We start from the raw sequence: 16,490 nt of genomic DNA, 5'->3' as shown, positions 1-16,490 counted from the left end.
AAGGGGAAGGGAGGCCTTTGCTCCATCCGGTCTTGGCCCCGGGAGAGGCGGGCAGGGAGGCCTGGGACAGGCGGGGGGCCTGAGCAGCTCTGCTCCCCAGGAAGGAGCCTCCTTCTTCAGCCGGGCAAAGGCCTCCCTCCACCACCCCCAAACCCAGCTCCCGTCTCCAGGGACAGGGGGCCGGAAGGGATCCAAGTGGGACCCCCAGCCCCCCACCTGAACCTCGGGGGCCCCTCCTGCTCCGGCCACAGAGGGTGGGGAGGCAGCCCCTTTCCCAGGGTCCCTCCTGGCAGCCCCCTCCTGAAGTGGGGGCTGGGGGCCCAGACTGGCGCTTCCTCCTTCCTGGGGGCTGCTTGTCCTGAGGCTGGGCCAGAGTCCCCCAGGCCCCTTTCCCAGAAGGGACGGGGGCTTCCCCTCCCTCTGCTGCTCTGCAACCCCCTTTCCCTCCTGGGGCTGGCATGGTGTCTGTGGGGAGAGCAGGGAGCCCCCCTTCAGCCCCCTCCAGACAGGGAGAAGCTCCCCTTGTGGTCCAGGGGGATCCATTCCTCTCTCCAGCCGATCGCAGTCATCTGGGATCACTTTAGGGGAAAAACACCTCCAGATTCAAGGGAGTTTTGGGGATGCAGCTGCCCCTCTTCCCACCCCAACATAAGCCGCCTTCCACCAAAGCCCCCCCCCCAATTGCAGGCTGCCCTCTGCAGGGACCCCCTTCTTAGGGCGGCTCCTCCCTGCCAGACCCTCTTGCAGCGGCGGGGGGGGGTTGAAGCCTTCGCCCTTCCCATCAGGCTGGGCATGGAGAGAAGCAGAGGCGGGCAAGAGGCAGGGGCGGCGTTGAGGCCTGACGGGAGCGAGGAGTGGATGATGGGCCGCAAAGGAGCGTCTCGGGGCTCGAGAAAGGGCCAACGCCAAGGGAGACCGGGTGGTTCATGTGTTCTGTAGTCTGATCGAGGCGCAGCGCAAGGGTTAAGGCCAGAGAGCTGCGAGGTCCTAGAGCGGAAAGGAATGCCTACTTCCGGCCTTCCTTGGAAAAGAGCCTCACAGGTAGAATCGTCTCTCCATCCAGCTGCTATGGGCAACGTTCGCTCGCGCATGCGCCCTTCTTCCTCTGAAACTGCTGCTCCCGGCTTTCTGCGCCCGACGCTGCGAGGCTTCCCGGGCGGGAAGGAGGGGGCCTCTCCGCGGGGGGGGCGGCGGATGGAATCGGCTCTGCTCTGCCCCCTGCGGGGAGGCGGGGCCAGGATTGGGCTCCTCCCCTTTCCCCGCCTTGAACTGCTGGGTGGGGACCCTGGAGCGATGGTGGGACTTTGTGCGCAGGCAGGGCTGGGTCTTTTTTTGGGGGGGGGATCCTAGAGGCTGCTGGGGGGGGAACCAAAGGGCCTTTCGGGGTTCCCCCCTTGGGCAGAGGGGGGGAAGGCGGTGGGAAAAGGGCCTGGGTGCCCCTCCCCGTGGGAAAGGAGCGGCGTGATTTTCCCACGCCTGGCAAGATTCCACCCTGGGGGAGGGGAGAAATCCTGGGATGTATAGAATATATACTGTCTGTATAGACTCTATAGGATGGGTAGAATGTCTATTGGAGGTTGGACTTCTCTCTCTCTCTCTCTCTCTCTCTCACACACACACACACACTTGTGACTGTATGATTTTAACTTTGTTGCTTGTATCCTAATGATTTTTTGACTGTTTCCTAAGTATGATTTGATTGCTTATTGTTTCCTATGACTATCATTAAGTGTTGTACCTGATGATTCTTGATGAATGTATCTTTTCTTTTATGGACACTGAGAGCATTTGCACCAAGACAGATTCCTTGTGTGTCCAATCACACTTGGCCAATGAAGCATTCATACACACACACACTCACCCACACACCCTTACCACAAATTGAGCAGTCCAACTTTAATGCTAACCAACCTAGCTGGGCTGCCCAGCGGCCTCCCTCTTCTGCCTCTGCAGGGACCCCAAAGGTGGTTTGCCCAGCCATCGCCCCAATGGGAAGAGGGGGAAAGGAGTTGCCCAACCACAGCCAGGACCCCCAACCCTCCTGGGCATAAAGAGGGGACTTGTGGGGGGAGGAGAAACTTTCAGCCCTTGAATTGTAAGGAAGCAGAGATGGAAAAGGGGCTTCTTGGGGGCTCCATTTGCCCTTCTTTTCCCCAGGGGAGCAAACTTTGCTGGGAAGGGATCCAGGCAGCCCTGATCTTTAAGGAGGAGAGAAGTTCAAAGTTCTCAAATTGTTCAATGAAACTTTTTGCCTGAAGCCAAGTTCTCCAGCAGGGAAAGTTTCCATCTGGGGCCTCCGGGGTCAGGGGGAGAAGAGAGAAGCTGCCACAGACTCCCTGTCTCTGCCCAGAGTCTCCCGGGAGGATTCGGCCACAGAGCAGAGCCGAAACTTTGATCATAATTCTCCCTCTCAGGAGGGATCCCTGGATAAGTCAGCTGGTTCTTGCACTCAGAGTTTGTTGGGCCTTTCTCTGCAGGGAAATGAAAGGGAAATAATCCCTATGTGGTTCATAATGACAGGGGCAGAGATTGAATTAAATCCGTCATCTGGAATGGAGAGGTTTGGGAGCTTCATTCTTGAAATTGGCCCCAGAGGGAATACACGGCACCTGTGGATGAAGACAAAAAGAAGTGTGACATTTGTTGGCATCGTGGTTAAAGAGACAATCCCGGGAGACAGTTAATGTCTGAGCATGTCACAGGTGTGAAATGGAAGCAACATTTTCTTTATTTTGAAAACAGATGCTCAGTGACACCTTCACAAAGGGGTTGATGTAATAGTGTGGCCAGATTCCAAGAATAAAATGAACTTTAATGAAAAACTAGTTATCAGAACTTTGCATAGTTGAAAAAAATCACACCCAAAAACAAACACATGCACAGAGAGGGAGAAGTCAGAGACAACCAAGTGAAAAGAGATGGAGGAATCAAGGCAGCCTCTCACCCCATGTGGGGAAGGGAGGGAGGGAAGGGGAGCTCAGGAGCTTCGTGTTGCAGATGGAAAACAGACATGCAAAATCCTCTTTCAACCTCCTTCTTTGAGACCTGGGGATGCAGAAACCCATATCCCATGTTCCCCTGCCTCCCTTTCTTTTGTTTTAATAATTTTTTATTTTTATATTTTAAAAAAACATCTCTTGGTGAACAGCGTGGTTCCAGGTTTTTACATTTCAATACAAAATGACCATAGTTACATATTCATCTTTCGTGTTCAATTTCATATCGTATTATTACTTATTCCATTTTCCTTTAAATATTCTCAAATATTCTTATATTCATTACACTTATCCAATTCCAATTCATATCATAACTTATTTCATTTTTCTTTAAATATTCTCATATCTTGTTTTACAGTATTATCTAAGGTTCTTATTTCATTTCTATATTCAGTACATATATTTACTTTTATCTGTCACATTTGCAATTTCATCACATACTATTATTCCATTCATTGTTCAATAGGTTCCATCCTAATTCTAATAATCCAGATGTCCCCTTTAATTGTCAATTCGAGCTTGCCACCCTTTGCCTTATACACTCCCCCAATTTAATCCCTTTAAATCATTATAAAGTTTTACCATAGTATAGTCATTTTTTAATTATCACATTCTACATTAATAACAATCTAACTACTACATATCACATGTATTTATGTATGTGTTGTTGTGTGTGTGTCAGATTCGCATGGTATTTTTTTCTCAATTACATTCTAAATCATCTATTTCAAAAATATTTATTCAATTAATTTTAGAAACTGATAATAGTCTTTCCATTACAATTCTCATCTCATTTTAACTTTATTCACTGCTTTATTAAATATAAATTAATATTTTTACAGTAAATTCCATTTCCATATCTATTTCAATTAAATCTATGTCTGGTTTAACAATAATCCTTAAAAGAAAAATATCAGTTCCATTCTTTTCCATTTTTAAATCTATGTTCTTATATATCACGACACGTTACCTTGCAGAATCCCCCTTCCTGTTCTTCTTCTACCCATTGTCTCTCATTCTCCTGACTATATAATTTTTTTCATTGTTGTTTGCTTTCTACTTCCCATCATTTTCTGGTCCTTTCTCTTAATTCCCCTTTCTTCCTTTATAATTTCTCTCCATTTCTTATTCCAATTATTTATTTTATCCCCCTCCCTCTCTTGATTTCTCCTCTGTAATTCCCTCTTCTGCTGTTTCCTTTTCCTTTGTTTAATTTTCCAAACAATTCCCCCTTTAATTATCACATCAAACCTCACATTTTTAACTTTAATTCTTTTTTCTTGTTTTAATGTTGTTCCACTTGTTCTTTAGGGCTGGTTTCCTCTTTATTTCACTCCTCCCCTCTGTTTCTCTTTGTTCTTCTTTAATCTGCATTACCATTTCTAATTTTTGTAGTATAATGCTGTACATTTCCAAGCTTTCTTTCATCATTTCCTTCCTATTTTGTTGTTCCAATTTTATTTCCACACACATTTCTCCCATTTTGTACACTACTTCTTCTTTTATTTTCCTTTCTTTAATATTTATGTCCAATCCAATTGTCTAGTAGTTTATTGCAACCAGCGTCCCTTATATTAAATTTCAACAGTCAGTGTCCATAAATCTTTGTTTCCAGCTTCCTTCTGTTGATTTCTTTTCCAACTTTTTCCACCAAATAATCCCAGGGCAATTTCTTCATGTATCTTTTTTCCCTTGTAATATTCTAGTATTTCACTTTTCAGGGTTTTTATTTTATTATAATGGAATTCCTTTTGTTTCCTTTCAAATTCCAATTTTAAAAAGACCAAGCACTTTTCAAAGAGTCACTGAAATTTTCCCTTTGCCATTAAGTGGCGGGCTCAGTTCTGTTTCCACGTTCCACCCTTTCTTTTCCCTTTTCCCCTTTTTAAACTTTCATTAATTTCATTAATTCCAGTTATTAGCTATTCTTTCTTTTAACACGTTCAACTTCAGCGTTTAATTATGCCTATTTAGTGCCAAAATCCAAATAGTTCCCCTGCCTCTTTTTCCGATGTAGAGGCCAGGCAAGTCCTGGGAAGAGGGAAGCCCAAGTCCCATGTTCCACTGCCACTTTTTTTTCATACATGGGGCACTCAGGGGAAAGCAAAGCCCAGATCCACAGAGAGGGCTAGGAAAGAGGAAGGGATTTGAGGGAGGCCCCCATTTCTGGGAAGAGACTAACCTGGTTTATGAGTCCCTGGTTGAATGCTGGGGGGACGCAGCCCCGGGGTTTCTCCAGCCTCACTTGGGCTCCGTGTCTTTCCAGGAGAGGCTCCTGTCAGGAAGAAGCCAAGCAGGGCCGGGTCTTCAGAGGGGGATCTGGGGTTACCTGGGAGGGAGAGTGGGAGAGGGAGGGAGGGAGACACAGAGAAAGAAAGAAAACATATTCAGCAACCTGTGAGTTAGCCAAGTCTTGGTGCAGGGCTTTAACTCCTCACCTCAGGGAAAAAGGTAGACATGCATTTTCCAAACTTGGAACTTGAAGATGAAGGGACTTTAATTCCCAGAATTCCCTGCCCAGCATGATGAAGTCCATGCATTATTGGGTGGGGAACTCTGGGAGTTGAAGTCCATTCCTCTTCAAGTTTGAAAAACACTCATGCAGACCAACCTCTCTCCACGCGTTGCCTCCATTTTGAGAAACAACAGAGACCCCTGAAGAGACCCTCAGTCATTGGCCGGCTTGCAGAATGCAGAAAACGTGGTTTCTTATGGCCATCAGAAGTGAAACATGCCACCGTGAATTGGACTGACCCTCAATATCCCCTAAAGACCCGGATCCTGGTTTGGGAGCCATCCCAGCTGGTTCTGAGGCCGCCCTGAGCCGCCCTGGAGCCAAGCCTGGGACGCCCTGTGAATCTGGCCCCTTCCTGGCCCTTCAGGCTCAGGCAGAGTCGCCCAAGCTCCCTGGATCCTGAGTGAGGCTTTCCGGTCGCAAACCTCCTCCTCCTCCTCCTCCTCCTTCCGTGGCCGCTGCTCTGGCTGGGACCCCTGAGCCCCCTGGCTCCTCCCTGGGGACGGAAGAGCCTCCGCTGGGCCTCCCTTTGGGGCCTCTGCTAAGGGCACGGCTGGGGCTGAGGACGATGGGGGCTGGAGTCCAGGCCTTTGGGAGGCCCGCATGGGTACCCACTCGATCCGGGCAGGACAGAGATCCACCCGGAGGACCTGGAAAAACCCCTGGGAAGCAGCCCCTCCCTCCTTCCTTCCTCCCAACGCCTGGCAGGAGGGAGAGAGAGAGAGAGGAAGCCGACCCAGAGAGGGTCACAGCCACGTTCTCCCTTTTTTCTCGGTCTTGGGATTCGCCCCCAGCCTTTCTGCCCTGGGGAGCAGCAGCCCCAGTATCTTCAGGCCTGGCCTCACTGGGAATACTGGAAACCAGCATCCAGAACCATGTCTGTGGCTCCAAGCAGGAGAAAGAGCATCAAAGTCACCAGTTGATCCTCTGAACACCCAAATCTCTATCCAGGTTTGTCCAGACATTGGGGGGGATCACTGACCCCCCCTCCACCCCTAAAGCTGCCTCTCTGTCCCATTCCCATTGTCCCAACTTTTTTCCCTGAATGCCAAACTCTGATCCGGTTCACACATTCCGCCAACCCCCGTTCGCTCAGCCGTAGTTTACTCCAAGTGTTGCAGCTGCTGAAAACCCCCAAGGAGCCAGAAACGGATCCTAGGAAAAGCTCCCCATCCTGTGTGCAGACAGGCTGAGTTGACCCTCCCCACTAGGTGAGTCCACACAACGCCCTTAACCCAGGTTGATGGAAGAGAACTGCAATGTCGGCAATAGGTGCCAGGCCAAAACACATAAACCAGATGGTGGCATAGCGTGACGACCTGCTTCCCGCATGAACACAGGACGGGGGAAGGTTCCCACCTGCCAGAATGCGTGAAATGGAGTCAACCTATTTCAAAACTCCATCCATATTTTCAGGGGCTCCAAGGACGAGACCCCCGCCCCTTAGAGGCTCCTTTGTGGGAAGGGAAGGGAGAAGGAAGCCGCTTTGAGACTGGTTCCCTCTAAAGCCCACCTCCTCTGCACCCCCAGGAAAGACTCACGACCGGCTGTGGGCAAAGCCTGGCTGAGATGCACCCAGATTGCTAAAACTGCTGCAGAAATGCCTGGAAACACCTGGATGCCCCCAGCAACAGCTGGGAACTTGTCCCACTCAAGGCAGCCCAGGAAAGAGGGTTCCTTCCTTCCCAAAGCAGGTGAAAGAGGACTCAAACTCCCACGATGCTCAAAGGAGTTGGGCTCACTCAGCTCAATGGATCTGAGCCCCTGAAGCCACCTGGAGGGACCTTCACCCAACCCCCTTGCAGGGACTCTGCCTGGGGTCCTGCAACGGGGACTGAGGGGCCCCACCAGTGCTGGGCTTGGCTGGAGGGCCAGGTCCAATCCTGAGCCCCAAAAGGCACCGGAAGCCCCGTGAATCTCCCAAGAGACTCTCCTCCGGCCTCGGCCCTTCCTTCTGGCCTGGACCAAGCTGGGTCGGCTTCACACAACCCCTGACCCCTGCGGAACAGCAGCCCCCACCTGCCAGGTGCAAAGCTGGCACACCAGACTCGGATCCTGGCAAGAGATGCAACCTGGGGACCCTCACCCCATTCACTCCCCCCTGCCCTGGGCCCCCATGGGGCAGATCCCCCACTTGCCCTGAAAGGCCCGAGGGAGCCCTCTCCACGGGCGCCCCACTTCCCAAGGCAGGAGGAGGAAGAAGCCCCTGGCTGTCCCCGGGGAAATTGGCAGCAGGGGCCCAGGCTGACCTCCCCTCCCCCCTGGACCCCACCAGCCCCACCTGGCCTGCAGGTGCCCAGGGCTCACCTTGGAGCTCCACCTGTCCCCCACCTGTGATGCCAGAGCCGCTCTCCCAGCCAATCCCAAGGAAGGCTCCTCCCTCAGAGGTGGGCTTTTTGATAGCACCTGAGCTGCCCAGACCAGATGGGAGGGGCTCCCCCTGCCTCCCTCTCCCCCTGCCCCCCTCCCTCCCTGCCCTCACTGGGGAGGGGGCAGACCCACTGCAGACCCCCCTGGCCCTGCAGGACCCCTGCGTGCCCCCTCCTCACAGCACAGTCCCCTGCCAAACCCTCTCCGAATCCAGCCCTTTGGAGGCTGCTTGACCGGTGAGGAGGAAGCCAGGCCCAGAGAGGCCCCTCAGCCTCGGCCAGATGGGTGGGAAGGTGGTCCGGAAGCCCCCAGGGGAAGCCGGCCCAGAGATCTTGGCCAGGCTGCTCAGAAGCCGTTGCCATTGCCTCTTTCCCAGGGCTCCGAGAGAGCGGCTGGCCCAGAGCCTCCTAGCTGGCTTGGCTCCCCAGGCAGGACTGGAACTCAGCCCCCCCCGGATTGAAGCCCCAGCCACCCAACTGACTCTGGTGGGATCCACATGACCCTCTGAACCCGGTCTCTTCCCCAGTGGCCGCATTCACATTTGCACCTCTGTTGAAAGGCTGTCAAAATGCCTTTCTTCTGAGGATTCGATTTTCCCGCTGGGAGAGCTCCGGCGCAAGGATACGGACAACTGCTTGAAAGCTGGATCTTTTTATTTTTCAGGAAGGCGAGAGATAGCAAGAAGTCTGCGTTCCTGGGCTAGCTACCTTCGAATGGTAAGTCCCTGATTTTTATACCCTTTTCTCCTTTTGTGTGAGTGCTTGTGTTTGTATTTCTTCATGTTTTAAATCCTGTCAGGGGTTGTCTTTCTTCCCGCCAGAGGGTAAACTCCGCGGGTGCGGAAGGCAAACTTTGCGGGGTGGTTTGATTGTTTTATCGGTTTCGTCCTAATCTTTTTTTAGCTTAATGGTTTCTTATATTTGTTTTGTGGCAATCTCCTGTCTGTCTCCTTTGTGATATATTTTGTGCCTTTTGTCTGTTTGTTTTGCTGATTTGGCATGTCTTGTGTTTGTAAGGGTTTTCTTTCTTTCTTTCCCTACTTTTCTTAATTATTTGGGCTTTTGTCTAAGGGGCTTCTTTAATACCTTTTATTTGATTCCTTTTCCTATGCAAGTTTGTTTTATGGCTGGCCTGATGTTCCCTTTGGGCTTTTCCTGCTTGGGTGACACCACTGTCCTCGTGAAGTTCCCTTTCCACACCTCTTAACCATGGTTTGTTTCCCGAGGTTGAACCATTTGGCCGAGTAGTCAGTGGATGATGGGAACTCGGAAGAAGATGAATTCCTGGAAGAGAAGCTGATCAAGAGGAGATACACAGGCAGGCCTCGACTTCCAATCATTCATTTAGTGACCGATCCAAGTTACAACTGCACTGAGAAATGGAACTTAGGACCATTTTTCACAATTAATGACCTTTGCAGCATCAAATGCAGGGATCAGAATTCAGGTGCTTGGCCACAGTTTCATGTTTATAATGGCACCAACATCCCAGGGCCATTGTGATCCCCTTTTACAACCTTCTGACAAGCAAAGTCAATGGGGAAGCCAAATTCACTTAATGACCGGGTTCCTAACTTATCAACTGCAATGATTCATTTAATGACTGTGGCAAGAAAGGCCATCAAATGGGGCAAAACTCACTTGATGGATGTCTCACTTAACAACAGAAATGTTGGGCTCAGTTGTGGTCATAAGTTGAGGACTACCTGTATTGGGGACCCTTTTCTTCTGGCGAGGACCCCGTTCACACAACATGCTTGACCAGGCCGGGGTCCTCGCAGCCCCCCCTGAGAGAAGCCAGAGGTCCACATGGAGCCTCCTCAAGGCCGGTGAGAAACCCTGGATGACCATAGCCCCCCCTCCTCCCTCCTCTGGGGTCTCCCTGGGACAAACCCAGAAGTTGGGGTGGGCTTCCTCCCCTCTGGGCCTCACCCGGCTTCGGTCAGACATGGCTGGGAACCTCCTGGAGGAGAAGAGAGTCTCATTGCACATCAACCTGGCCCTGAAAAGCCACAGCTTGAACCCGGAGCCACCCAGGATCTGGTCTGCAGGCCCTGAGAGCAGAATCTGAGGGAGGTTCAGGGGAGAACTTCCAAGCGGTGGACCTGGGATACGGGCCTTCCTCTGCTCCTCCCTGCCAGGGTGGGCCTGCCTGTCCCTTCAGTTCCCCCCCCCACTCAGCCCCCCGGTTCCCCTTCTGGGCCAAGAAGTCCATATTAATGTCTCCCCAGTGAAGAAACATCCTCCCTGAACAACGGATGCCAATAAACCAGGAACAAAGGAGTTCCAACAGCACCTTTTTTTGGGATAGAAAGTCTCAGCCCCAGAAATTGGGAAGGTCAGAGGGTCCCTCCCCCCAAATAGAAGATCCCCACAACAGAGGAAGAGCCACCAGATCTCCAGAAATCCTGTCGCTAGAAATCAGGTTGCACCATCCACCACACTGTGGGCATCACCGCCATCTTTGTAGGGTTTCCTGTGATAAGATGGGTGGCCAGTAAATTGGATGGATGGATGGATGGATGGATGGATGGATGATGGATGATGATAGATAGATAGATAGATAGATAGATAGATAGATAGATAGATAGATAGATGATATGAGATAGATTGGATAGATGATATAGAAGAGATTTACAGTCATTCTTATTTAAAAGAAGAAGAAAGAAGAGAAAGAAAGAAGAAGAGAGAAAAGAAGAAAGAAGGAGGATGCATCAGACTTACAGTCTTCTTTATAAAAATAAGAAAATCAAAATAAAAAATCTTGGTGTATTATAGGAACATGGTAAGATAACACAGGAATGACAAGAAAATAAAAATAAAAATTTCCATCCATTCTATAACTTTCTCCCTATTTACCCAACGATCTAGTCCACAAGTTGTCACTTTCCTGCTTCTTAATGAGCTTTAATCTCAAAATTAATATTGCTAGAAAAGATGGGAAATGAAATTTCATTTCAGGTACAAGCAATTTTAAAACCGGCTGCAATTAAGATCAATATATGGGATTATGACATAAAACAGAATTCCAAACAGGGTCTACTCTTAACCTTGGGCAGAGATCAAGGGTGCCGATTGTCATTAGAAGACAGGCAACACTACAGTTAAATGGCATTAACTTAGAAGGGCACCAAACTCCATAGCTCTGGGTGACCTTCCCCAGCAATCTCTGGAGACAAGAGGCCATGTTGAAGGACAGCAGAAGTCAATTCCTGGGTGCTGAATTCTCTTCCCCAGCATCACTTTCTGGACTTGCCCTGACTGGGAGGAAGGACCACAACCACAACAAAACAGTGACCCCAGGGGTATATCTGTAATTTTTACTAACATGGTTTATTCCAGCCTCTCCTCTGCAGATGGAGCCCAGAAAAAGTTCAGGATCCCAAGAGGAGAAGTTGCTTCTCACTGTAATTATGACCATCTGGGCCTTTGAGACCTGTGATGCTATATCTCCAGTTTTAGACTTCGATGTAGACATCAGATTGAAGCCACATGAAAAGGATCTTATATCAGAAAAGGATAAATTCCTTGGGTGAAGCTCTCTGGGACCAAGTTTTGGGACAGGTACAGGCTCTGCTCTTGATTGCACCTTTCTCTCCTTTGCAGATGAAACTGAGTGGTTCTCTGTTTAGATCAGGAAAGCCACTGGCACTTCTCAGAGTCTTTGAATTTTTCCAACTGTTCCTGTTGTTTGTGTTAGAAACAGGAAGTGGATTGATTAATGCCACGAATGATGGACCTCCTGCTTCTGCTTCTGCTGCTGCTGGTGTCCCCATCAGTCTGTGGGAAGCTGAGAAGGAAATGCCCATTGAGTTTGGAGCACCAGGATGGGTACAATCCATGGAGCTTTTACAGGCCTGGAGACCATCTCATTGGTGTGGTCACAACTGAAACATATGTGTCGCCTATAATGTGGCCTTTCAACAGCCCTCCTTCCATACCTTCTTCTTCGTAAGTCATGCAGGGTGATGGAGTTGCACTCCCTCCATGTGCAATTCTAACACTCTCCTTCTTTTCTTCTTATGTCACTTATTTTTGTACCTCAGGACCTGTCTAATTTCCTGAATGATTTTGATATCCATGGCTTCCCTTTTTGCCTTACTTTGTGGAAGAGAGTAAAATCCAAAGATGGAGTTTTTAAAAACCTGAATGAAATCCAGATGATTTTCCTTTCTCAGTTCATTCCTGAGTTCATCACTTGAATAATGACCTTTGTTTAAGTAGTGACTGAAACAATTGTAGTTGCCTCTCTCATTTGCATAATTGATCATTCGATTTGGATCAATGTTGGCCTAAGGCTTAGTAGGTTTGTGAAGGATTATATATTTTAAAAACATTTGTTGTTGCTATTGAATATAATAACATGAATATTGTTTTTCAATAGGAAGAGTTCTGCTCTAACAAATACCCTAAAATCAATTTTTGCTATTCAAATGGTCAGCAAGAATTCCCAGCTCCTGCACAATCTCACACTTGGTTACAACATCCATGACAACTATATGAGCACCTTCCGCACTTCAGATGCCTTGCTGGACATTCTTTCCACTGGAGAATCCAATGTCCCCAACTACGGCTGTGGGAGGAAGGAGAACCTCCTGGCTCTGATTGATGCAGCTGCCAGGGACATCTCCATCCAGATGTCAACGTTTGTAGGCACCTACAAAGTCCCACAGGTTTGTGTGTGTTTTTCTCTATCTGGTAAGGTGAGTGGGGTGGTGGGGATGAACAACAGATCCAATATCTTCATAGAATTCAAGAGCAGCTTTTCAGAATATTAGGGAACATATCAACGATGTTTTAGTCTATTATGTTCATCTTCAAATTGACCATTAAAGGCCTGAAGAGCCATAAGGTCCCTAGAGGATATTCTACTGAATATTCTACTATTGAAAAACTATCCAGGTTTTGAGGGTCCTCCATTAGCATGTTCATTTTCACATATCAATAATATCTGCCTTATCCAATTGGAATCAAGTTGGCAATAGTCCTGTCTATGTATAAAAATATTCAGACCAAGAAGAGTATCTTTGGGATGGATAAAAGGAGTTCAGCTCCTGCCCTCATAGATAATTGTTAATTTACACAATTTCTGCTTTGTATAAATTCAGGGTATATAATTATTGGGTTAAAATTAAAGTGATGAAACAGACATATAGTCCCAAAACAGACAAAATTTCAATTAAAGACTTATTGGATTGTACAACTGTCTACGATTGACCTCACCCCTTTCCTAAGAGGTCTGTAGGGGCGTGCATAAGCGCACCAATGTGCCTACCGTCACTGTCCTACTATTTCTTTTTATTTTTCTTATATGTATCCATTTCATGTACTCATAACTATTCTGTTAGCAGTTGTGCTCTTGTACATCTAGAGAAGAAGCTGAAAAATTGCTTCACAAAGAATTTGGGATATAGAAGCTGAGAAAGAGGTTTTAGTACTCAAAAATAGCATATAATACAGCCCTATATCTTAGATCCAGACATTTTATCTAACATCTGCAAATTTGAATCTAATTGTTGGAATTGTATGGGTGACACAGAAATTTACATTGCATTTTTATTGTTTTTTTTGTTTAATATGATTTTGCGTTCCATTTTTATAGACAATCTTGTTAATATTCTGTCTTAAATATTTTAAACCATGACTAAGGAACAAACTATTCTTATATATTCATCAAAACAAAATTGGGTTTGTCAATAAGTAATATTTTGGAGTTGATCTGGACCACATTATAACACAGCATTCTTCATTACTTTTTCAGATCACTGCTGGAATTCCTTCAGAGGCTCTGAGTGATAAAAGGAGATTCCCTTTTTCCACCAGATGCTCCCCAAAGAAGGATTCCAATACCCAGCAATTGTCCAGCTGCTCCTCCATTTCAGATGGACCCTGATTGGCCTCTTTGCTTCAGACACAGAAAAGGGAGATAATTTCATGAGGACTTTCCCTCCGATGCTTGTCAGGAATGGAATTTGTGTGGTTATATCACAACGATTCACAACAACTGGACAAACAGCACCCCTCAGGGAGGCCCTCTCTAAGTGGAGACAAATCAACGTCTTTGTCCACTTCATAGAATATATTTCCATCTGGGACAGAATTCTTCCTTTCCATGAAGCACTTATGCATTTGCCAGGACCCATTGAAGGGAAAGTCTGGATCCTCACAAATTTTGCACCGTATACAATAAAGAAGCACATACCTCTCAAATACATCCATAGTATTTTGAGTTTTGGTTATCTGTCAAAAAAAAGGCCAACAGATGCTGCCTTTGAACCCCATTTCTTTGTGGAAGATCCGTTTCAAGATCATTATTTTCGCTGTTCCCTTTCCAAGCACGTCTTTTCTGTCAAAGGCCGCAGAAGATGCACCCAGAAAGCCCCACTGGAGACCCAGGAGAAAAGGAACAGGAAACGGATCATAAATGACCCTCATCGCTACAGTATCATTCAGACTCTGGCCCAGGCCATGAATGCCGCTTATTCCTCCAGATCGAGGAGGGGAAGGAAGGAGGGAGAAAAGAGGTTGGGGGCTCCGAGGCTGCAGCCGTGGCAGGTATGGGGGGGTCCCGATAGGGATCCATTAATCTGAGATCCTTTTGGAGAAGGAACCCAAAGGAGAAGGAGGGGAACATCTCAACCTTCTTGTGCTGCAAAAGGTCAAGAGATTTGCACCATCTAATTGCTCCTGTCTGACGCTCCGGAATAACAGGGAGCAGATCTGAAGTTTCTGTCTAGCCTCTGTTGGAAGAAATCTCCTTCTGGGTTCAGTTCCAAGTGGGGAAGAAAGACGCTGGAAACATGGTGACTGCTTGGAAGATGGTTTAATGGTGGACAGGAGCACATGCCTTGGTTGAGGAAAGAAGGGCTGAGATGCTGAGAGTGCAACTGTTTGATGCCCTCTGTTGGGATTTGAATTTGAGCTTGTATTCTGATCGGTTGTCAGGCTCCCATGGGGCCATGCAGGGGCAACTCTGTAGGCTGTCCTGAGTCCCAGGCTTGGTTGAGCCTCGCTGGATGATGGTGATGGCTTTGGGCAATTCCTATATAGCTTTACCTGGAGTAGATCTTTGTTATGTAAAATAAACTGGCCTAGGCCAGAGTAATGGTCCATTAGCAAAGGTGGGAGGGTGGCTGAGTTTCAGCCTCTCTGAGTTTCTACTTTTCTTTTTAGGGGAAATATATTCTCCCTTTTTAGTATATCCTAAAATATTTCATTTTCCTAGGAGAGGGGAGGGTTTTAATTACTCCCAACACCTCTTTCAGTCATTGGAAGAGTGTTGAATCCTCCCTTGTCCAACTGAGAGATTTTGTAAGTTGGAGAAGCTGCTCTCATAATCTCCTCCTTGTCTTCTCTCAAGACTCAGTTTCAGGTTGCAGTCAAGTACGATTTTGAGATTGTTTTCATAAACATGTATTTATTTACAAATAACTCAAGATGGCAAATGTCTCCAACACAGCTTCCTCCTTCATCCAGTCCACTTTTAGTACAGTCAGAGACCAGCATTACAATAAATAATAATAATAATGGAGAAAAATAAAAATAAACGACAGTCAATGGGCAGTTAGAGTCTGCCTAATGCTGAGTCATGTGCGAATATGTGGCAATATAAATGTCCTAAATAAATAAATACATAATTTTGCATTACAGCAGAACAGAATTTGGCCCCATTCAGAGAAACTCCTTCCTACTGATCTGATAACTGCAGTTGCACGTAAAAGAGTTCCGTATTTCCCAGATATTTTATTAGGAGAGGCGTCACAAAGTGAATCCCTGAGTCCTGATAGGAGATGCCGCATAGCAGGCTGTGAACTCACTGGTGGGATTCAAATTTTTTTACTACTGGTTCTGTGGGCATGGCTTGAATTTGTGGGCGTGGCTTGGTGGTCACGTGACCAGATGGGCGTGGCTTGGTGGCCATGTGACTGAGTGGGCTTGGCCAGGGGCCATGTGACTGGCAAACCAAATACAATTGGTCCTCGCTTAATGGCCGGTTACTTAGCAAGTGTTCTAATTTATGACTGATCTCCCCAGAGCTACTTGTCCTGTTTTTGTTGTTTTGACAACCATAACCATAAACACAAACACACAAACACACATGCACACACACACACACACACACACACACACACACACAGAGCTTTCTAACCCTGCTATTCTTTGATTCTGTAAGGATCTCCTGCTGGAGCAGGGGTTGGACTAGATGACCTCCGAGATTCGTTGCATGCCAGCCCTAGATTGCTGTGCTGCTTCAAAGAGTCTTCTGAAGCCAGGGTTTGTGTCCTTCCTTCCTCTCCTTTTTTTCTCTCTCCCTCCCTCCCTCCTTCCATGTATTTATCTATCCATCCATATATCTCATTCACTTTCTCCATTCTCCCTCTCTCTTCTTTCTCTCTTTCTCTCCTCTTTCTTTCTTGCTCTTTCTTTCTTTCTTCTCTTGCCCCCCCTCTCTCTCTCTCTCTCTCTCTCTGTCTCACACACACACACACAGACACAGAGAGTGGGAGAGAGAGGGGAAGATAGGGACCCAGCCTCTTCGCTATCCCCCACCGTCCCCTTACCTTCTCAGGCCAGGCGAGGGAGGGGAGGGTGAGGGGCAGGGCCAGCTGC

General features: G+C 47.7%; 1 protein-coding gene across 45 annotated transcripts; it reads left to right on the top strand.

The window, feature by feature from the left end:
* The first annotated feature begins 944 nt into the window (after positions 1-944).
* Positions 945-15,540, top strand: LOC148128680 (vomeronasal type-2 receptor 1-like). Of its 45 annotated transcripts, none has more exons than XM_087948544.1 (8): positions 1,483-2,702; positions 6,306-6,462; positions 8,545-8,597; positions 9,107-9,198; positions 11,223-11,444; positions 11,581-11,831; positions 12,265-12,553; positions 13,704-15,540. In XM_087948544.1, exons 6-8 carry the CDS (start codon positions 11,602-11,604, stop codon positions 14,469-14,471), a joined length of 1,287 nt encoding a protein of 428 aa, XP_087804670.1. In that variant the 5' UTR covers positions 1,483-2,702; positions 6,306-6,462; positions 8,545-8,597; positions 9,107-9,198; positions 11,223-11,444; positions 11,581-11,601; the 3' UTR covers positions 14,472-15,540. The 45 variants fall into 45 exon arrangements, with proteins under 45 accessions (XP_087804691.1, XP_087804684.1, XP_087804676.1 ...); XM_087948543.1 differs by having other exon boundaries at positions 8,996-9,198; XM_087948565.1 differs by lacking the exons at positions 1,483-2,702; positions 6,306-6,462 and adding an exon at positions 945-1,041.
* The last annotated feature ends 950 nt before the right edge of the window (positions 15,541-16,490 follow it).

This window comes from Notechis scutatus, unplaced genomic scaffold (assembly GCF_049901735.1).
Source record: "Notechis scutatus isolate UNSWTSFEM ecotype Mainland unplaced genomic scaffold, rNotScu1.2 NSCUCTG208, whole genome shotgun sequence".
In the NCBI taxonomy this organism is placed as follows: Eukaryota; Metazoa; Chordata; class Lepidosauria; order Squamata; family Elapidae; genus Notechis; species Notechis scutatus.
This window is presented reverse-complemented; position numbering and strand designations above follow the sequence as displayed.

What these genes read in the sequence shown, in the direction of transcription:
- LOC148128680 (XM_087948575.1), top strand. Translation starts at nt 11,602, where the DNA reads ATGCCACGAATGATGGACCTCCTGCTTCTGCTTCTGCTGCTGCTGGTG. An exon ending in CCTTCCATACCTTCTTCTTC is followed by an intron (nt 11,832 to 12,264) that starts GTAAGTCATGCA and finishes GTTTTTCAATAG; the next exon opens with GAAGAGTTCTGCTCTAACAA. An exon ending in GCACCTACAAAGTCCCACAG is followed by an intron (nt 12,554 to 13,703) that starts GTTTGTGTGTGT and finishes TTTTTCCACCAG; the next exon opens with ATGCTCCCCAAAGAAGGATT.